At 36.9% G+C, this 24,097-nt stretch overlaps 1 protein-coding gene across 3 annotated transcripts in view; it reads left to right on the top strand.

Annotated features, from left to right (window-relative positions):
* Window positions 1-19,243, top strand: part of LOC149801040 (long-chain fatty acid transport protein 2-like) — a 45,035-nt gene extending 25,792 nt beyond the window's left edge. For 2 of the 3 annotated variants that reach the window (XM_089955081.1, XM_089955079.1), the window contains exons 2-11: window positions 3,772-4,171; window positions 6,819-6,929; window positions 7,449-7,658; window positions 7,970-8,128; window positions 8,649-8,773; window positions 12,439-12,630; window positions 13,433-13,532; window positions 14,154-14,355; window positions 17,858-17,955; window positions 18,557-19,242. In XM_089955081.1, the coding sequence (XP_089811207.1) occupies window positions 3,802-4,171; window positions 6,819-6,929; window positions 7,449-7,658; window positions 7,970-8,128; window positions 8,649-8,773; window positions 12,439-12,630; window positions 13,433-13,532; window positions 14,154-14,355; window positions 17,858-17,955; window positions 18,557-18,870 (1,881 nt within the window). In that variant the 5' untranslated portion in view covers window positions 3,772-3,801 and the 3' untranslated portion in view covers window positions 18,871-19,242. Of the gene's footprint in view, window positions 1-3,771; window positions 4,172-6,818; window positions 6,930-7,448; window positions 7,659-7,969; window positions 8,129-8,648; window positions 8,774-12,438; window positions 12,631-13,432; window positions 13,533-14,153; window positions 14,356-17,857; window positions 17,956-18,556 lie in introns of all 3 variants that reach the window. The other variant, XM_089955080.1, reaches the window with a different exon arrangement.
* Window positions 19,244-24,097: the final 4,854 nt, after the last annotated feature.

The raw sequence follows: 24,097 nt of genomic DNA, 5'->3' as shown, positions 1-24,097 counted from the left end.
ACCTATTTCATCACGTGATTATAGTGTGAGATGGCTTTCCCCTGTACTTGGTTTCGGCTCATCTGTGCTCTACTCTGCCAATTCCTTTCCTCCTTCTGGCGTTCTCCGTACTCCGATTCTTCCTGTACTCTCCTTGTCTCATTTTCTCCTCCCCCTTCTCTCTCTCTCTTTCTCTAGCAACTAGGCTTGTTCTCTGCTACTGCCTTGTTCTATCCTGTCTCTCTGAGACTCGGGACTTGACTACCCGGTAGTTCTGTCCCCAAAAGCTTCCTGCGAAAAAGACAAGGACGTTAGCATGTTTCGTAGCCATCTCGCTCACACTAAATCAACAATCAATCATCAGATAGAGGCTATCTACATCTTCGGTTACGCATTCGTGTACATCGAAAACCACACACGTTCTTATAAAAAAAACAACGTTGCAATAAAGAGCGGTATCCTACTTATCATATAGATATCACTAAATTGCGTCACATCAATATATTCTTAATCTCATTATTCTGAACAATATCACAACAATCAGACACATTTCTGTACATTACACTCCCACAAATGTACACAAATATTCAAATATCCATATTATTTAAATTTACACACTGCAACCATTTCCAAAGTTACAATTTAATTCAACAATTGCAAAATCTAGAATATCACATAAATAAATACACTAGTTTACCACGAAGTAACCAGATAGCGAATTACAATATTAATTCTGACTACGAGCTAGCAATCTACATAATCATAGCTCATTTCTCAAGTATGCATGTAAATTAAACAATGCAAAGGTAATTCTCCCTCACCTGAGAAACCCATCTATTTTCATATGCGTACGAGTTAATCAGATATTGATCGGCGACATTCGTGGGTTAACCGATTTCAGTCGAATGCTTGAACACGAAATTTGTTGACGTTACCGTTGTAAACATAAGAAATTAGCATGACGCTATGTTGAATACCGTAGATGATCCTTATGTGATATGCTATTCTCATTTTGCGTTTGATATGGTTGTTGTTGTTGTTTTTGTTGTAGGGTTTAATGCCATTTGTCAGCACAAGATAGGCCATATATGGCGGCCAGTATAAATGGTGTAGGAAGAACCTGGGAAAACCCTGGAAAACCATTGACCCACGAGAAACTACTGACAAGCTTTCTCGCATAACCACATTAGCCGAATTCGAGACTCGAACCTGTTTAATATGGTGCAGTACTCAGCCTAGCATTTACGGGTATTCTTTCTTCAAAGGCTTATCTGACGAGTACTATTTTTGGGAAGTCTGTGTCGTTAACTTACGAATTAATATGGAAATCCGCAACAACTGGGTTTGTCCTCAACCCAAGTTCACCAATGTAAGTATTTTAGCACCCCAGCTATCATCAATATTTACCCGAGTCTTATTTTTATCTAATGTACTCTCTTTTTTATTCTTAGATCCGCTTGCAAAAAGCGGACCTGCCTCTCTTCATTTCCTCTCGAATCAGTTTGTCAGCCACGTGCGAATGTTGTTCTTATTAGAGTAATCATTAACGGAATTTGTCGAATGTATCACATCACTACTTTTGGAGTACTCCAGAAAAAGACAGGAATGACGAGCGACTTCGGGGAATGAATTAAGAGATTCTAAACTGAATACTTGAACGCCGTTTAAACATTACATATTAATTGTTTCAAAGAACAATTAATGTCAGATATTGTTTTTAACTAATCATTTCATTTCCTCAAAACTTTAGTTAGAGTGGAAGAATAGTGAAATTTATGAACAACGGCGACTTTAGAAAAATTATCTTAATAAAGTCATATGCCTATATGTATTACCTGAATATTCTGTAACATAGATCATTAATTTTTACAAAATGTAATTTGTTATTCTTAATTGTACTATAAATTACAAGCACGTTTAGTTGCGGCTCTCCCTTTAATTTAATATCCACAAGTATATGGCCACTGAAATCAACATAATCATAATCTTAAATACAACGAAAGAAGACAATGCACTAATCCGTTCTGAAGCAAAGTTAAGGTCAGTGCTATCTCTGATTTCCCAGTGCCTATGAACCATTTCAGCTCCATATTTAAGTCAGTCATTTAAAGTGTCTATATATGTACTTTCAAATGTATGGAAGCACTATATTGCTTTATTTTTTACAGATGTTGTATCATTCATAAGATATATTCCGGCTGAAATTTTAATTATATGTATATTAGACTAATATGTAAAAGAAGGCTTCAATGTATAAATCTTTCTTTTTTCTACCAAGGGAGGTGTTATGTATATTAATATTATGTGTGTGATTTTCATGATTATTGATTGGAAGAATCGTTTAGTGAAAACATATTAATACTGATTTTCTTTATGGTTGTGGGTTAGTATTTTAAACTGGGTTTATTTTTAGTAAACACAGTACTTTGGTTCAGGACAGAAGTAAATAAGTTGATGGGATCTGAATTCAGGTCATGAGTTTTCTTGAAAAACAAAGGACCTAATTTCTGACTGGCTGACTGCTAAAGTACTTGACCAAGTTGACAAAGTTAGATTGGGCTATAATGAATATTCCACTATCGTCCTTTTCTGTATTTCTTCTTAGTTTTTTTAATTATCTATAAGGGATGATTTACTGAAAATTAGTTATTCCCGGCATAAACACCAGTCTTAGAGGAGTCGTTAAATTTGTTCCATTCAGTTAAAGGATTTAATTTTTTATTTCAATTATTTATTGGAATTACAAAGTTTTCAGACCTTAGGATTTAGTAGCTCTTTTGGAATTACTGTGAATTCATTTAAAGACATACTGGATTATATCATTATATCATTGTAATAGATCAAGAATATTAGTCCATCAGCACAACTGGTTGAATTTAATTAGAAATATCACTGGAGCTCGTTTGGATACGCCATACTTTTTGACTTGTGATATAACTTGAGGACTATTTAGGATTTTATTCACCTTATGGCAAGCTATATTAACTTTTCACTTTGTATTTTAGGGAAATACATTATGTTACATTTTGCAAAACTTGTTGGTTTTCGCTCTTTTCTGTTACTTAGTTTAAAACCACAGAGTCGTTACATGCTTAATTACCTTTCATTTAATTTAGTAATATATTTCAATTTTGTAAAACTTTTTGTGCGTTATTTTCATAATGAGTAGTTTTGTATAACTCGTGTGATTCCGCGTTTCGACCAAATAATTACGGGATCACTGCAATTCGTGCTGCGATGGCAGCATCATACCTGTGGCATGTGTAAATTACATATAGTAGCAGTAGTATATTAAATAACAAACTGTTTAAAAATTGCTATTACAATAATTTGATACATTTGCAGCACAAGAACATTGGCACAGTATGGACGATTATACTCAAAGCAATCTGTTAGTAGACTAGAGTTATTTCCCTTGTGACCGATGAAAATCGTTTCAGCTATTTGCACTGCATGTATTAACAATTGTTGAGTTATTCCATGCGGCCATAAACATCATCATTATTCAAACATCATTATAAATTCAGTGTATTTTTTCCCAGTTAGTGCACTATAATTATTCCTAATAACACACATGTCGACTGAAGCAACCCAACGGAATGGCTCTGCCCGAATCTGCATCCTGGATGGAACTGGTTTTGGGCTGAAAAAGCCCTTAGCCTTCCCCCTCCCCTCCCCCTCTCTCGCCTTATATCTTTGCCATGTATACGGACGGATGCGAACCATGATATTAAAAAAAGATATATAAAAGGTAACATAATTATACTCGCTGAAGCACATGTCTTCTTTTAGTTGCAGATTATATATAAACAATACAACAAAATGCCGAAGAATAAAGAAAAGCTTCTGTATGGCGCAGCAGGGGTTGCTGGGACTTCCATTCTGGCATGGCGAGCACTATTCCCATGGATTGTTTACGATATTCAGTTCCTGAAGACGGCACTCAAAGCCAAAAGACATATCTTGACGAATGCAAAGAATGGCAAGTATCTTATCGATATGTTCGAGGAAGATGTCCAGAAATCTCCCGCTAAACCGTTCATTGTGTTTGAAGGCAGGGTTTACACGTACGAGGTCATGGACCAGCAAGCGAATCGCGTCGCCAGCATTGCCTCTCAGTGGAAACTTAAAATCGGGGAAACCGTGGCTATTATGATCACGAACGAGCCAGCATTCATCTGGACATTTCTAGGTAACGGTTCTACATATTTTCTTGGTCAGATGGTATAGTGTTTATTTTTTTCTGGATATTCTAATTACCTCTAATATATTGTTTATATTTTCCGAATATTCCTATGACATCTGTATCAGAATATATGCCACGTTTGCTCATCCCCAGTTAGTAAGTCGTGTATAAACAAAGGTATTATTACAAACCATGGTTTGATGTCTGAACATAGCCGCAGGCAAGAGTTAATCTCTTAAGCAAGGTTACCGTGACCAGAGAGAAGATCTGGTGTTTTGGATCGGTACATGCGTTAGATTGAGCGATTTTCCACATATGTATTACAAAGATCAGAGGAACCCGCGAAGAACGGGACGTGTTCTAAATCCGTCTCCACGTGGACAGACAGCGAGAAGGACATTGTCGGCTAAGTTTGATTGGATCGAATCAAAACCACATCCAATCGGAATTGAGATGGAGGGTGTGATAACAATTTCGATCCGAATTATAACTTCTAACTAGTAAGCGAAAATTTAGTCTCGCCTATGAAGATTGCTGAGCAATATAGGGTTACTCCGAGACAGCCACTCGTAATTTGGCGGTAAAACTTAGAGAGGAGATTCTAAGGAACGACAAAACTTCGTAAAGGTCAGTAAGTCATTTGCTCGATTTTTTGTAGAATATTACGGCATTGTAATTATGTGTGGCATGTATACTTATTTGCTAGGATCGTTTAGTACGCAGAATTATCTTTGTAGTGTTTAGCTTACATGTGTGTTTGAGAAATGAGTTTGAGTATTATGTAGAGAATTATATAGATTATTAGCTTGCGCTCAGAATTAATTTTGTCATTCAATAATAGGTTACTCGTAGTAAACTAGTGCATCTATTCATGTGATATGTTAGAATTTGCACATGCTTGAATTGTGAATTTGGAAAATGGTTGAAGTATGTACAATTAGTTAATATGGATGTATGGATATATCAGAGCATGGATATTTTAATATTTGTGTACTTTGTATGAGTTGTAATGTAAAGAAATGCGTCTGATTGTTGTAATGTTGTTTAGTATAATGGGGTTAGGAATATGTACTGATGTTGATGTATGTATGAGAAGTAATTGATACCGTGCTTTAATTACGACGTTGTTTTACCAAACAAGAACTATGAGTATTTCGATGTGAATGAATGCGTGACCGAAGAAATTTAATAGCTATTATCTGATGATAGGCTGGGTGTAGTGTGAGATGAGCGGGCTAAGGAAAATATTGTACCGTCGTTATGTTTTCACAGGTAGCTTTTTGGGGGACTGATCTTCCGGTTCAGTTAAGTTACGAGTCTCTAAGAGGGGAGACGGAAGTAATAATAGCAGAGCAGTAGGAGTTGACAAGTCTTGTCGGTAGAGAGTCGAGAAGGAGGAGGAGGAAAATGAGTCGAGGAGGAGAAAGTGGAGAAGGAGAAGGAGTATCGAGGAGTCGGTGGAGAAAAGGAATTTGGAGAAAGTCGGGAGGAAGAGGAGAATGAATAGGAAGAATAGGAGAGAAGAAAACACGTATGAGTAGAATAAAAGGACAGGTGGAAAGCTATCTCACATTACTAATCAAATAATGCAATAGGCTATCACAGGGTCAAGCGGAAGAAGAGTATTGGGAAATTGTATTCATTTGATTATTGAATTGTCATTAAATTGTTTTTCGTTGAACTTTTTTTTTGTATATGCAATCATTTAACTGCCGGCAATGCTGACTGGGGGCTCGGAGCTTTACATCCATCTTTCACTAATTTAACTTCAAACCAAACTCGAGCCTGGGTGGGACTTCTGTAATAAATTAAATATAATATTGGAAGCACCCCACACCTACCACAGTGACGACACAACAACTATATATATGTGTGTGTGTGTGTGTGTGTGTTGTTATATATATATATATATATATATATATATATATATATATATATATATATATATATATATATATATATATATTATTGCGTTTAATTTCCGGGAAAGGGTAAAGGTCAATATAAAATATTTCTACATTGCTTATTAACTTGGAACTTGCTTACACCTGATTTAGTTTTTGTCATTCCGTTTAAAAATGTAAAAGAAATGGAAAAATTACGTGTCGACCTGTTTAGGGAGGTTATTCAGCGGGTGAAGAAGAGTGTTGTTCATGTAAAAAAGAGTATGTAATACAAACAGGCCTTTTTCGTATATTGAATAAGAACCAATAATAGACACATTCTGAAGGTTTCCTGTTGCTGAATAAAACCATCGACCGCTTTGTCATTTCGTTACGCTAACGTCATGAACGTAAGACGGGCTTCAGATTTTACGGTACTCAGATTCAAACGATTACTTTACAGACGTGTTGAGGGCAAATAAATGAGAAAACTTGGCAAAGTACAAGAATTAACATTACAAATTGGTGTCTACTTCTTTGGATTAATACAAAGTTTATATTTAATTGAAACACGCCATTTGCAGTTGGTTTTTGCGCACACTTATATTAAATATACCCTTTGTGTTACAAGTACACCATGTCAATGATTCATTTTGAACTACACAAGATAATTCTCGTATCCGTTGCTAAGGAACTAATTCAAATACTACATGTATTATACACATTAGAGGACGATATATGCATTTAATTTATAAAAAATATTTGTGCAGGTCTGCAAAAACTGGGATTAGCTGCGGCTTTCATCAACTTCAACATTCGAATGAAGCCTTTAGTTCACTCTATCAAGGCCTGTGGCGCAAAGGTGCTAATCGTCGGCCAAGGTATGTTCGTTTTTGACATGATTCTTTTCCTGATGTCAGATAATATTTATAAAGATAAATATTGTGACCTTTACAAATTTGTTATATCCATGGGTATTTACAGTGAGATAAAGGCAGAGTAGTTTTTAAATAGGGATTGTTACAAGGTAATCTAGCGTCACCCATTTAAAGCCGAAACTAATATGTGAAACAGCCAATAGTTATGAAGTAGCCTATTGTGTACTTGGCCTGTTGTTTGTGTGTTTGTTTGTTTTCTTTGTGAATTTTTATTTTATTTTATTAGTTTGAAAACTGTGTTTACAAGGTAGTGAAGCATTACTTATATAATGCCGAAACAAAGTGCACATACTAGAAATGGTTTATTATGTAGGTTTATACATCGTGGAAATATTTCCTTAGCAGTCTTTTGTTTTAATTAACCACACTTGTGCACAATTGTTTAAAAGATGTGATGCATCATCAACAGTTGAGATCACTTGTATCGTTTCGATTCGTTGTCAGAGACATTATTTTTAACAGGCGATGAAATATTGCAAGCGGTGGAAGACGTCAGGTCAGATTTGAAAGACCTGCCGATTTTCGTCCAGGGTACGTCACTCTTGTGCCAAGGCTACACTCAATTTGATGTACTTATGCAACAGACAGTTCCCGCTGGTGTGTATAAAGGAGTTAGGACCGATGTTCATCCTCGTATGCCATGTTGTTACATTTTCACTTCTGGAACGACAGGTGAGTGTCACTAAGTTATAATCTGTTATACTTTCATACATTTTTAATCAGACCAGCATACTTAAGCGTTTAAAGCAATACAGCATCAGGATTGCTGAATTAAGCAATGACGTGGCTAGGATAAGAAATATCTTGGATTCGGATCTACTAACACGATATCTTGAAAGTGATCGGTTTCTTTTTCCTCTGTTTTCCCTGTTTGTCCCAGTACTGGGACATAAATATTGATCGTCCAACAGAAGGTTATAATGGATATGAAAAACCGTAGATGGGTGTTTATGAGCTAATTTCTTTTTGTTCTACTTTCTCAGGACTTCCAAAGCCTTGTATCGTCTCACAAGCCAAGGCGATCGGGTTTTCTGGTTTTCTGCTCCTTGTTAATTATACAGACAGAGACATCTTGTACACTCCGTTGCCCTTGTATCACAGTTCTGGCGGGGCACTTGGATTGATGGGAACGATTGGATCAGGTTTGCATTTAGTTTGTGTCCAAGACTTCGTTCTTCCAGTAGTAATTTATAAAACAATGCATGCAATGTTCTAAACTTTAACCATGTGAGAACGTGTGCAAAAATAATATGTGTATGAAATGAAGAGAACAAAACTCTATGCCTGAAAAGGCCATATTTAGTTTGAAATATTCATCTTGACATTAATAGTGTATTAGCAGATTGTTAATTAGCTTTTCAAAACCCTCTTTCACAAATTTGGCATCAGTATTGAATGCATTTTTGAAAGACTAAGATTTCGTTATTGACATATCATTTTTTTAAAAAACCACTCTATTGATTTTGTACTGTGTCAGATAAGCAATTCTTTTAGCTGACAGTTTAGGAACTGTGAGAAGTTTAAACTTATTAAGCTTTGTAAAAGGTAGAACAATAATAAAGATAAAGAAAATCCAGCGTATTATGTATTCACTCAGACTCATCCTTTAATTATTTATGTTTTTCAAGCAGGTAAGTTCGATATATTTTCTCTCGTAAACAGGTGCTACCATGGTACTACGTGGAAAATTTTCAGCCCGACATTTCTGGGAAGACTGCAGAAAGTACAATGTCACGATAGCTCAATACATTGGCGAGCTGTGTCGATACCTGCTTGCAGTTCCTGAGGTGTTTCATCTACACCATATATATATATATATATATATATATATATATATATATATATATATATATATATATATATATATATATATATATATATATATATATATATATATATATATATATATATATATATAATACACACACAAGGCATGAATCATTCTCCCCCCCCCCCAAGAAAAATAAAACACTTTGATGGATTAATCACTAAATTGGTCCATTTTAGGAAAACCCAATATGGGTGTACAGTACATGTATTTTTTAATATTTTCACTAATGAATTTTTGGAAAGGTCAAGACATGACAATGTCAACGACAATATTATTCGTTATCAGTTTATCACAGATGCATTGTCAACCATAGGCAGCTGTATTATAAGATAATAACTTCAAAGTATACACTTTTTCCAGAAAGTTTCAAGATGTATTTATCACTAACGCCAGGATCGATTACATTATATGGGGATTAGATAACGCTTTCATAATTTAAAAAACAAAAACAAATGAACGTCAAAATGGTTAGATCGCTTAAATTTACTCTCATCATCTGTGACCCTACCGCTTCAGATTTGCAGAGAAAAACTATTTAAACCAGCCCCTCAATAAGCTGTCTACCTCTACAAATTGACCCCTTGTTATAATACTGATCAAACCTTAATATACTAACCTGCTTTCTTAAACGGCTAAAGATTTTGGTCCCACCAGTATGGTATGTAAAGACGTTCTGGTACCGTCTTAATGCACATATTTATTTGTTCAAATGTTTTGCATACTATGACATCGTCTTTCATATTTATTTCCTTATGAAGACAAGTGAATTATTCGTTTTGTACATACACTATTTCGGTGTGTATCACAAGTATTTGTTTCATGGCGTTCGTAAGGGCTGACAAATCATACGTTCAAAACAGTAACTATTTAAACATACTAACTTTAATATCGGAGTTGTATAATTGACATAAGCATTACTCCACCTGATGCATGGAGTTGTATACCTGGCACAAGCATTACTCCACCTGATGCATGGAGTTGTATACCTGGCACAAGCATTACTCCACCTGATGCATGGAGTTGTATACCTGGCACAAGCATTACTCCACCTGATGCATGGAGTTGTATACCTGGCACAAGCATTACTCCACCTGATGCATGGAGTTGTATACCTGGCACAAGCATTACTCCACCTGATGCATGGAGTTGTATACCTGGCACAAGCATTACTCCACCTGATGCATGGAGTTGTATACCTGGCACAAGCATTACTCCACCTGATGCATGGAGTTGTATACCTGGCACAAGCATTACTCCACCTGATGCATGGAGTTGTATACCTGGCACAAGCATTACTCCACCTGATGCATGGAGTTGTATACCTGGCACAAGCATTACTCCACCTGATGCATGGAGTTGTATACCTGGCACAAGCATTACTCCACCTGATGCATGGAGTTGTATACCTGGCACAAGCATTACTCCACCTGATGCATGGAGTTGTATACCTGGCACAAGCATTACTCCACCTGATGCATGGAGTTGTATACCTGGCACAAGCATTACTCCAACTATTGCATGCAGTTGTATACCTGGCACAAGCATTACTCCAACATTTGAATCGAGTTGTACAATTGGCAAAAGCATTACTCCACCTGATGCAAGGAGTTGCATAATATACACAATTATTATTCCAACTGAAGCATGGAGTTGTACAATCGGCATAAGTATTACTTCAGCTGTTGCATTGAGTTGTGTAATCGGCATAAGCATTATTCCATCTGATGATTGACCGCCCCGGTGGCATAGTGGTTAGAGTGTCCGCCTTGAATGCGGGAGGTCGTGGGTTCAATCCCCGGCCGAGTCATACCAAATACTTACAAAAATGGTACTAACAGCTGCCTCGCTTGGCGCTCAGCATTAAGAGGTTAGTGTTAGGACTGGTCGGCCTGGTGTCAGGATAATGTGACTGGGTGGCACATCATGCTACATGTCTGCGGCATGATGCCCCAGTGCTAGACATCACAATAAACTGCTACACTGCATACATCGTAGCGATATGACTGACAAATTGTTAAAGTTACGTTCAAAATCCAAATCACAAATCACACCAACTGATGGAGTTGTATAATTGGCACAAGTATTACTGAAACTGATGCTTGGAGTTGTATAATCGGCATAAGCGTTACACCAACTGTTGCATGGAGTTGCATAATTGGCATAATCATTACTCCACCTCGTGCATGGAGTTGCATAATTGGCATAATCATTACTCCACCTCGTGCATGGAGTTGCATAATTGGCATAATCATTACTCCACCTCATGCATGGAGTTGCATAATTGGCATAATCATTACTCCACCTCATGCATGGAGTTGCATAATTGGCATAATCATTACTCCACCTCATGCATGGAGTTGCATAATTGGCATAATCATTACTCCACCTCATGCATGGAGTTGCATAATTGGCATAATCATTACTCCACCTCATGCATGGAGTTGCATAATTGGCATACGCATTACTCCACCTCATGCATGGAGTTGCATAATTGGCATACGCATTACTCCACCTCATGCATGGAGTTGCATAATTGGCATAATCATTACTCCACCTCATGCATGGAGTTGCATAATTGGCATACGCATTACTCCACCTCATGCATGGAGTTGCATAATTGGCATACGCATTACTCCACCTCATGCATGGAGTTGCATAATTGGCATAATCATTACTCCACCTCATGCATGGAGTTGCATAATTGGCATAATCATTACTCCACCTCATGCATGGAGTTGCATAACTGGCATAATCATTACTCCACCTCATGCATGGAGTTGCATAATTGGCATAATCATTACTCCACCTCATGCATGGAGTTGCATAATTGGCATACGCATTACTCCACCTCATGCATGGAGTTGTATAATTGGCATACGCATTACTCCACCTGATGCACGGTGCTGTATAATCGGCACAAGCATTACTCGACATGCATGGAGTTGTATAATTGGAATAAGCATTACTCCAACTGATGCATAGAATTGTATAACTGGCACAAGCATTACTCGACATGCATGGAGTTTTATAACTGACACAAGCATTAATCCAACTGATGCGCTGAGTTGTATTATCGGCACCATCATTACTCACCTCATGAATGGAATTGTATAATCGGCATAAGTATTACTGCAGCTGATGCACTGAGCTGTATTATCGGCACAATCATTACTCCACCACATGCATGGAGTTGTATAATCGGCATAAGCATGATTCCAACTGATGCACTGAGCTGTATTATCGGCACAATCATTACTCCACCTCATGCATGGAGTTGTATAATCGGCATAAGCATGACTCCAACTGATGCAATGAGCTGTATTATCGGCACAATCATTACTCCACCTCATGCATGGAGTTGTATAATCGGCATAAGCATGACTTCAACTGATGTATGGAGTTGTATAATCGGCATAAGCATGACTTCAACTGATGTATGGAGTTGTATAATCGGCATAAGCATGACTCCAACTGATGCATTTTTTTATAAGCCTGTTGAAATGACTATATTCTAAGCAACCACCTTTCATATTAAATATGACCATTTTCCTTCGCCAGCTGTCAATAATTATTATTTAATCTTGATACATTTACTTTTGCATATGTGGCGTGAACAATTAGAGTCCAGAAGACGGAAAGCATTGTATCCGTGTGATGGTAGGGAATGGCTTGAGACAGGACATTTGGGAAAAGTTCCAGTCAAGATTTAAGATTCCAAACATCTGTGAATTTTTTGGCGCAACTGAGGGTACAACTTCAATCATGAATGTTTCCAACAGGGTTGGATCCTGTGGAAGATTGTCTCCATTTAGCGTAAGAAATGTTTACATTGACATATTCATCTACTTTATGAATATCGAACACTTACCTTTGTTTCTAAATTTGCAACTCAGTTTCTATAAAAAATAAAATAAAAAGGGTTTGCGTATGAAAGGAACAAAGGTGTTCGTTATTTCAATGGTTGTAGTAGTGAACATCTGAATAGACATATAATTATTGATTTAAATGCCTGATTGTTTTGATAGAAGGGCATGACCTTACACTTGTGATGACTCAACGGGCTGGTTTGAAAACCATGTCTTCAAGAATTAATCATAGAGCGTCCATAGACGCTTCTTCTAACCATTGTCTGACATTCACCTCAGGTCTGACATTCACCTCAGGTTTGTATTTTTGCTTTGGACACCATTAACGACATTGGACATGCATAAATCAATTCACATACACACATACACACGCACGTACGCACGCACACACACACAGTGGCTTCGCACACGCACACAAACATACATACACACACACATTAGCTTAGAGATCTTTGCATGCTGTATACATAGCAAATGCCAGCGATATGCCCAAGTAATGAAATGCGATCAAATTTATGCTCTGAAACGTACTTTCTCAGCATATTTTAATCAAATTATCTGTATTATAAAAATGAAAAAAAAAATGATGAATGATTGCTTTTCTTCAGATATGAGAGAACAGTACATAGAGAATACAGTCGCATTTTTTGCTTCGTTTTATTTGCGTTATCTTTAGAAATGTTCATAGTTTTGCTTTACTATCCAACCCATTAAGAATAGTGTTGTGGTTTTACTATTATTTGTTTAAGAATCTGATTGATCCCATTAAGAAGTACATCGTGAAGTTTGACGCCACTGAAGGCGAGCCAGTCCGAGACGAATATGGACGCTGTCAAGTTGTCAAACCAGGTAGAGTGAACGAGTAAATATGCTGCTAATGCAAAAAGAAAATCTTTAAAATACGCAGAATCACTACAATATCGCTTTTAAATGACATTTCAAATATATATCTTTGAGTTGTTTAAGCGGCTGGTATTCGATGCAGATTAAACTTTTTATCCAAGATTTACTTTGCGGATCTGATGGCGTTTATACCTTCGTTTGTGTATCATTTGAAAAAGCTGATATACTAAGGTCTGCTACATGCTAAGAAGTTTTATAATGTCGGTACCTTTGAATGAGGTAATATGTTACTGCTAATTTGATGTCATGACTCCGTACGACTGAGGGTGGCATTACATTTCATTTGGAGATATTCGGTGATTTCACGTCAAATTTCCTTCCGTATACAGCACTCAGTGCATAATTTCACAAAACTGGTTGTGTGATCTGGTATAGATTCAATTGCCACTATTTTGCACGCCATACGCCAAGGCTGACATAACAATTTCCAGCCTTTTATAATTCACGTTTCTACAGTTTAAATGAAAGGCGCCGTTTTTATTGCAAGTATAGAACCAACCGATCTGCCGATCATTGCTCCGACGTGGTTGTCGTGTACATGCCTTTTTGTTTTCTTTTTCTCCACAGGAGAAACGGGTCTTTTGTTGACAACGATTCCTCCAGGGGTTCTCGAGACAGGGTTCTATAAAGGCAGCAAGGATATCAACGAAACAAAGATCGTCAGGAATGTTTTCAAGGATGGTGATGCCTTCTTTAGTTACGGCGATCTTATAATGATCGACAACGATTATTTTGCATATTTCAAGGATAGACTTGGTGATACATTCAGGTTTGTTCCTTCCAAGCACTCTCAGCAGTTTTTAAATTATATATTTCATAATTAGACACTGATATGTATAAGTGGAAGATATTTATATCGCCGCTGACGCGATACCACGATACAACTTTTATCGCCAAAGTGGCAATATCAATTTTGAAACTACTTTGTTTTTCCTTTTAGGAAATATATTTGCCCTTATATGTGCTATTTAAACTTATATTTCCATATTTAGAGTTATTTTATTTTCTTCTTCTTCACTCACTTAATCTCTGCCTCTATTTCTCTTTCCATCAGGATAAAAAATATGTCAAGACTGCACATTTAGGAAGCGTTTAAAAATTTCTGAACATATTGCGCTGTACAATACAGTTCTTTATCAGTGATTAGTACATCACTGTATTCCGTCAACGCACTCCCAATGAACATGTAGACACTTTTTGGTCTGATTATCCAATTTTTAAATGACACTTGTGTCCCGTTTTTCTATCAAGTTCATAAACTGGAAAACTGTGCTTCCAGTAGAATAGAGGCATAAATCGTCGTTGACACAGCACATTAATGATAAGGGGTTTCAGACAAAAGCAAAAACCCAAACAAAAACAACCGGAGCTAAATCGGGGTTGGATACAAGATGAGGTGTTGTGCCCTATCAAGAAGTCTTTCAAGGCCGCACATAAGTCGACATGTTGTCATGGAGTAAATGATACCTCGTGTACCAGCACTGAGACAATAGTTCGATAGTGTTCCGGAACCTTTTATCAACACTTTCGTATGGGAAAATAACGTATATAAAACTCTCTTGACAGTTTTCTCCTGTGCAAACGTTATTATTTTCTACTGTGTCGGATTCGAGAAAGTCAATCCGTGTTTCCTCATCTGTGTAATTCTTTTCATATTTGGTAAATTCAACCCGAATCTCTTATTTATTTTTGTTTTGTTTCCTGCTTGTTATTTTTTTAACTAGTCGTCAGCAAATTCGGGGCCCATCTCCTACGTAACTTACCGAGCTTCAATTGATTCTCCAATGTATTAAAAACAGTTGATTAATGTCCTTGATAATATAAACACTCTCCACTGTGTATCGAATATGTTCATAGGTTCCTTCCTTTACAGCAAACACTTCCCGCTAACCAATCGCAGATAACTGTCTTTCCGAACGTGAGTCATCTTCCATCAGATTCGCAGCTACCTTTAAAACGACGAAGTCGCCTCAAATTGAGGACATGACAGAATTACATCAATAAATCCAAGTCGACTTTGATATCACTCTGAAAGTGACATAAGGGCGCCCAGATTTTACAGTATGCTCTATGCTTAGTAGCGGAATTGTTCTCTTTTTCCGACATTCTTATATAAGCCATTTGCCTACCTTATGTCCCACACATATATCTGCAGATATCCGGCCTGCTGCAGCTAATTTTATTGAACCCTATGTTGTCAATCAATCGACCTTATATTTATCGATTGGTTCAAAGAAACCAAACATTTATGACAAAATGTTCAGAACTTTCCAAACAACCCTTGTATGTAAACTTTGAGGAGGTGCCATAAAAAGCTAGAAACAAACTCTAAACAACAAAAGTAGATTTTAAGTAATTACTTTTTAAAATATAGCTTTCCACAAAAATCGTGAACAAATGTACACATTTTTGTGGGAAACATTCTTGATTAAATATAATACTAGCATTTGTACCCTTCGTAACAAATGGTACGATTTTGTTTGTAAAACAATCCTGATTAAAGATAATAGTAAACAAATTAATTAGCGATTTTGACTCTTGTCACGTTTCGTTTATGGTCAGGATTGAAAACGATGGAGCCATTGGAGAGGGACGAGTGTTGATTTATAATTGAAATTAGATGACAATAGAAATTTGGGTGCAACGTCTGCTCCAAAACTAGGCTTCAAGCTTAGAAAGGCCACAAAAGCCACTTAGGGTTGACAAATCTTGCTGATATGATTACTGCAAAGCCACTTGACCGGGGATATCAGGATGGCATGATTACCGTGAAACCATCTGACTTGGGTAAACCTTGTTGGCATAATTACAGTGAAACCACATGGTCTAGGCAAACCCTTTTGGCCTGATTTTACGGTGAAACCATCTGATCCAGGCAAGCCTTGTTCACTTTATTACAGTGAAGACTCATGATATGGAAAGCCTTGCTGGCATGATTACACTAAAGGGCACTTGACCTGGACAAGCCTTGTTGGCATTATTGCGAAGCCACTTGGCCTAAGCATGCCTTGCTTGCATCATTACAGTGCAGTCATTTGACCGAAACAAACGTGGTTAGCATGGCTACAGTGAAACCACTTGATCTTGACAAAACTAGGCAAATGTCATTGTGTAAGCATGTTCATATACCTGTATAGTCGATGACCTAAATGGATATTCTAACATTTATATGGGTTTTTTTTTAAAAAAATTGTTTGACTTCTTTTGCACGTAGACCTTTTAGATACAGAGAGCGAGTGTGTTAGGCACCTTTTTGGCTGCAGCACTGGCAAGAGTTTTATTTTTCATCATTGGAATAATGTATTAGCACAGATAAACACAACTACTATGGCAACATACTGTGCTTACAGGAACATTATATTTGTAATCTACCATATATACGCATTTATAAGTGCAGTCAAACTGCCAACAAGATCCTGATCTGCCTTAGCATCATGTTCCTGCATATCAGGGTCTAGGTTGTTTGTTCTACTGATTACTTTTAACAAACTGCACAGACTCAGATCTGCTGGCGCATTATGCGACTGCAGATCTGGGTCTGTGCAGTTTGCGGTTGAACTCAACTTATGAACCGGTATATACGGTATTCTAGAATGACTTCTTCTTTTTGATATAACATAAAATAATGGCTTTATTAAGATATTCATTAAGTTATTACACACCAGACATAAGAATAAAATGGTAAATAATTACAAAAAGGACAAAATTGTTCAATAATAGGTCTAAAGGCCTCTCGCTGTCTGTAGTCAAGAAAATGTACACACGTTTTCAATCAGCAAGTGCAAATTTATGTTCTGTTTAAGGTGGAAAATTACTGGAGATTTCTTTGAATTTTCAGTGTTCAGCACAGCAGTATACCTGCTGCTGCAGATTTGTTTGATACATTGTATCATCAGTTAGATAAAATACTGTTGCTGTTATATGTTTTGAGTAACACAGTATACAAGTAACTTGAATGTCATACTCACAGCCATCGTAAGGAGCGGACAATACGTCAAGTCCGAGGTGGGGTGGGGACAATTCGCAGTATTTTTACCGAGTGTGGTGCGCCAAAGGCGTCGCTCATCCAATGCTGAGTTGCGATGGCCCTGTTTATATTGGTTAAAATTTATGCATTTATTACAGCATTCTTTGATAGTTTCATAGCAAATGGCAATATGCTTGTTGAAAATTGCTCGATGAATCGAATGAATGTGTCATCAGCGAAAGCTCTTACCATATAACAAAATGTATGATAAATTATACGACATAAGGTTTTTCTTCCTTGGTAGATGGAAAGGAGAAAACGTCTCCACATACGAAGTAGCAGACGTCATGACCGGTTTGGATTTTATACATGACGCCAACGTGTATGGAGTTGAAATACCGGGTATTTTATAAGTTCATTTTATGACAGAATAATCAATATTTATTTGCAATTTCACCTTGACATACGATATCAGTATGTTACATAAATATATCGGTTTATTCATTATATCAGTATGTTACATAAATATATTGGTTTATACATTATATCAGTATGTTACATAAATATATCGGTTTATTCATTATATCAGTATGTTACATAAATATATCGGTTTATACATTATATCAGTATGTTACATAAATTTATCCAATTAAGGATGATATCAGTATGTTACATAAACATATATATTTATAGATGGTTTCAGTATGTTAAATATAAAAAATTTAGAAGATTTCAATATGTTGCATAAATATATCAATTCAGAGATGAAAATGAAGATATATTCTCGTATAAAGAGAATAAAAGGATGGGAGAAAACTAAAATTTTAAGATAGTATGCAGTTTTATTACTCTGGTTTGCGGTACATGTTTAAATAAAATATCAGGTGAAAATATTCACCGGTCAATGTGCGTTAACTTGTATCTTAAATTAATCTCAAGGTTTTAATAAATCTCATTTCATGTGGTTGGCATAATAGTTTGTACTGGACTTTTCATAATACAGGGGCCGATGGCAGAGCTGGAATGGCAGCAGTACATCTCACTGACGGAACTTCCGTATCAAATGATGTTCTGAAAATGATATTCAACCACTGTATGACAAATCTGCCCATCTACGCACAGCCCGTGTTCTTACGTTTTCCAAAGGACCAGGCATTAACGCTGACGTTCAAACAACGTAAAGTGGAGCTTGTTAATGAGGGATACGATCCAGATGTTGTTAAGGATCCGTTATTCTTCAGGGATGACGTCAACCAGACTTACTCACCTCTAACGAAAGAGAACTACAGTCAGTTCATAATTAAATCGAAATTGTGATGACTTTTACGCCTGTTCAACTTTGCTTTGGCTTACAAAGAGCTCACTGAGTAAGTTAAGCCACATTTATAAGGAGCAGGCCATCTCTAGCAGTTAATCAATGAAAGGAAAGCATTACGAAGATATCGTTGGAAAAAATAAAGTACGATTTTTACAGTGAATGCACAAACAGAAAGAATATAATTAAATTTTTGCTATTATACTAGATATATTTCTGATGGTGACAGGACATTTGTAAATTGAAGCCATACCACACAAGAAGTAAACTACGATTTTCTGATTTTAAGCAGGCAATGTACTTTCTTCACGTCTATAAAATAAATAGCTATAGTTTAATAATAAATATTTGCTGCAGTAAAATGGCTTGTTTATTCAGAATAAAATGACATGAGAAGCCATATTTCAGCGCTTCTCTACTCCTTTAAGAAAATCTTTTTTTTTTTTCTTTCTTCAGTTCACACTTCATACCTTTAAAACTCTAATTTAAAGATAGCAAAAAGGAACGCACTATGTTATTATTACCGTTCCGGTGGCCTAGTGGTTAGAGCGTCCGCCTCGGATGTGGGAGGCCGTGGGTTCGATCCCCGGCCGAGCCATACCAAAGACTTGCAAAAATGGTACTAACAGCTGCCTCGCTTGGCGCTCAGCATTAAGAGGTTAGTGTTAGGACTGGTCGGCCTGGTGTCAGGATAATGTGACAGGGTGGGACATCATGCTACATGTCTGCGGCATGATGCCCCAGTACTAGACATCACTATAAACTGCCACAATGTAGACATCGTAGCGATATGACTGAAACATTGTTAAAGCTACGTTCAAAATCCAAATCACACACACACACACACACTATGTTATTAAGTCTCTGAATCACTCGTCCATGAAGGATATGGTAACTTATGAATATGACCGGCTGTGAAACATAAGTGGGTTATATTATAGGACAATGTATGTAAACATCTTATCATCACTTGAAAGTCCATCATAAGACAAAAATCAAGGGAAAGAATGGTTTATAGTTGCAAACATTTGCCAGAGCAAGGGAGGAAGCAGACTGAGCTGTTGTTAAAAGTCTGTTTCTTGATACTGCATCATTATGTACTAAAAGTAGATTAAAAATATATTTGAGACTGACATCACAAAACTGTATTACATCAAACCAGCTGGAATTCATTCACGCAAGAATAAAATTTAATAACAAATTAATGATGATAATAGTGACAAGAATACATAAATCAGAACACTGATGATGATAGTGCTCCCCACCCCCCGCAAAAAATTCTGCCGGCGCCCATGTGCATAAGCTCTCTTATTGTCACTACAATATCTACTGGTGTTTATTAACAAATGGACAAAGGATTTCACAAACCATACCTTTAAATATTATCGTTACTTAGTTCCCCTTATTAAGTCTGTCACCATAACAAAACACCACATGCGTTTTAAAACGAGTTCGGAAGCCCTTTGATGTTTTCTTAACCAAAAACAATTACATCTCAGTACATGCTGAAGTGAAGACCACAGACCAATGGTCAACTAGTCTTATTGTTTCATTTTAGTCATACAAACAGCAGCAGAGAGGGTGAACAGACCTTTTTGTAGAAGCGTCCGAACGTCGAAAATAAGCCTTCCTACAAATGATCGAAAAAAAGAAAAGTGTCGACAGATTTTTTAAAAAGCGTTGACACTTTACTGAGAAAGTCTCTATGGAATTTCCAATTAATATTACTCCATTGTCGTTGGGGATTTTTTCTAATTTATTATGCACGCTGTTTACGCAATTACGTCTTAATTGAGGTCCCACCCTCTCTGCTGCTATTAATTTATCCAAATATTTTATCAAGACCTACACGATATCTTGTTCTAGGATCATGTAGTGCTATTGTTATAAATCCATGCGGAGTAGCTTGCGCTCGTGAAAAGAAGTTTTTGAATTTAATTATATCCATGTCACCGCTGCACCATGTTTGATGAATATTTCTCATCGTGTGTGTATCAACTCCATTAAACACAACTAAAATATTACGGTTATCTTTGATCACTTTTGGTATTTGTGTGTATCGTTGAGTAACATAAATGACATCGGTGTTTTTATGTCTACCTCGAGAAAAAATCCTAGCTGGATTTGATTGTTTGTCCAGCATCACAACATCATCATATACAACTAAATTATTAATAAATCCGTCTATGGAATCTACTGACGGTGCTTCATCAATATCGGTTATAAACTCGATAACATCGTTATCTTTATCTATTCGCGCGTTTTCATTAAAATCCTTGAGCACATCATAACATCGTTGATCATCAACTGACGAGGCTACCAAATACAATTTATCCCACTTTAACCATCTCATTATAAGATTAAGTAACAACTGTGTCTTTCCACTTCCAGATGGTCCTATTATAATCATTCTGATGGAATTTGGTAACGCAGGATGGTGCTTGACAGGTTCTCGTTTTCTTGTCGCTGAAAAATCATTTATATCCATGCTGTATAAAATATCCATGGATTTATATTGTGTGAAGTGCAGGACGCGTACCCCGACGGATACACTAACAACTATCACCACAAAAAATAACAGATCAGCGGTTACGGGTAAGTGTTCGCGGTGTGGTACAAAGAAATTTAAATTTATTCCCGGTGAAAAGTCAGGGACAAAGTCAGCGTTAAAAAAAAAAAAGAAACGCGGAGGTGATATTGCAGCAAAATTAGGAAAATTACCGGGAACTCCGTGGGCTAAATACCCAGGAGAAAAACACCTACCAGGATATAATTATTGCGGTCCTGGTACTCGACTCGATATCAGGCTTGATAATCAGGGTCAACCAAAACCAGGCGAGGAACCAATAAACGCTATTGATCGAGCTTGTCACGCTCATGATGTTGCGTATAAAAGCAATGATCTACAACATAGGCATATTGCAGATGTGAAATTAATTCATGCGTTAAATTCTATAAAAAATAAAAATATCAAAGAATCACTAGCTAATTGGTTAGTAAGATCCGCGATGAAAGGTAAATTAGCGCTAGGGGCTGGTAATGTATAAATGGAATCGATTTATTATTCACCAATTGGATACTGGAAAGGTAAAGCAGCAATTAGTAAACTTGCTGATGCAGCAGCGGTTAAACATTTTACTGCTAAAGCATGGTTATCCAAACAGGCAATATGGCAAATTTACCTACCACCACCGAAACAAATTCAGTACGCGTATTTCGATGTTAGTGTTCCTAATGAAGTTCATCAAGCTGATGTTCTGCTTTTACCACATGATACTGTACGTAGAAAAACGTACAAATACGCGCTAACCGTTGTTGATGTTGCAAGTAGATATCAAGAAGCAGAACCGTTATCAACGAAAACAGCTGCTGAGGTAGCCGATGCTTTTAAACGAATTTATCAACGTGGACCCGGACAACAACGTGGTCTACGATGGCCACAGCTGCTACAGGTTGATCCTGGCAAGGAATTTCTTGGTCCAGTATCATCGTTGATGAAACAACATAATATCAAACTACGACGAGGACATACTGCGATTCATCGTGATCAGGCAATTGTTGAACGATTTAATCGAACACTCGCTGAGCGGTTATTTGGATATCAATATGCGAAGGAATTTATTCAGGATAAAAGATCTCGCGAATGAGTTGCAAGATTACCAAGTGTGATAACTGCATTAAATAATGAAACAACTCGAACGACCAACATGAAACCCATTAATGCAATTATATAAAAAATATACCTACACAACAACGTGATCTTTCAGCACAGCCAGTATTATGTAATACCACTGTAAGGTATTTATATGAACCCGGTGAACTCGAAGGTGGTAAAAAAGAGCGACTGATCCTATTTGGAGTGTTACCACACATAAGATATCTAACGTAACAAGATCCTCAGGTAGACCCGCAATCTACAGACTGGATTCAACTGCTCCTCAACATGGATTTACACGTGAACAATTACAAGTAATTCCCGAGGATACACAATTACCACCGCGATCACTTAACTAGCACCCCTACGTCGATTACACTCAAGACAGGTCAACATAGTATTTTCTCGTGTATGACCGCGACTGTTATCTTTTCTATCTACGGTAAATTGTCTTGGTTTATTTTTCAGATACCGCCATAACATCACACAATTACAACGTGTACAGTGATTATTCTGTTGTTGTTTCAATGCGTTGATAAATTCAACATCAAAATCAAAATCGCGTTTATTTTTTTTGGTCAGATTATTTATAACCAGCTAATTGTTTTCTTATTACATCGTTCTCAATATCATCACTAATCACTGACTCGTCCAAGACAATTCGTCTCAGTTGAGATATTCTTCTGACTAGAGACACTGCGAGATAAACTAAGTTTGACCACTCGATACGATCATCTATAATCCAAACAACTGTATCGGTAATAGTTAATCCTTGAGATGAGTGAATTGTCATTGCATATCCTAGTGTCCACGGAGATTTGTTCAACGATAATGCATCTTCAACAGCGTTGATATCAACTGCGACAATATCATTCAACACAAGATTCTGTTTCCTTGACTCGGTCTGTCCTGGTATATCAACGTCAATATTTTGCATTCGCGTATCTGCTAGTCGATAACATAACGGAACTGGCAACGTTGGAAACTTTTCTCGTTGTAACTGAAACAACTCCCGTTGAAGTGTATCACGAACTATCTTTCTACTTGCAACTATCAAATCGTTTGGTCTCCACGCGCGCAAAAAGTCTTTCATGGGTGTTTCTGAAATTATCTCGCGCATTACTTTACACTGAATTTTGTTCGGTTGTAGTCTGATTAATTTTTTAAATTCCTTTAATTCTGCATCAATTGCTCTATGATCATCATTTATTTCTTCGTAATAATTGACAAAGTTCTTTAGCCATCCATGTGGAGATGGTCCAACAAACGGTGGTGGTTGACCATGATCGCCGCACATTGTCACAGCAGTATTTCTTGTTAACAATCAATATAGAAATGTTTTTAATGTTTCTAACGGCACAGTGCATATTTCATCCCAAACGATGATCCTTGGAATGTATTTCTCGCCCATCCTTAAAGATGTCCATGTATCACCCTTCCATCGGAAGAAGCTGTGATAAGTACATGATTGTATTCCTCGTTGTTTCATCTCTCGCGCGAGTCTATGTGTAGGTGTCAGCACGATCATATCTGATTTCTGAAATAGTTCGATCGCTCGAGTGGTTTTACCAGAG

This window comes from Sinohyriopsis cumingii, chromosome 4 (genome assembly GCF_028554795.1).
Source record: "Sinohyriopsis cumingii isolate HCF-2022 chromosome 4, ASM2855479v2, whole genome shotgun sequence".
Classification (NCBI taxonomy): Eukaryota; Metazoa; Mollusca; class Bivalvia; order Unionida; family Unionidae; genus Sinohyriopsis; species Sinohyriopsis cumingii.
Note: the sequence above shows the minus strand (reverse complement) of the source record. Positions and strands in the feature narration are given on the sequence as shown.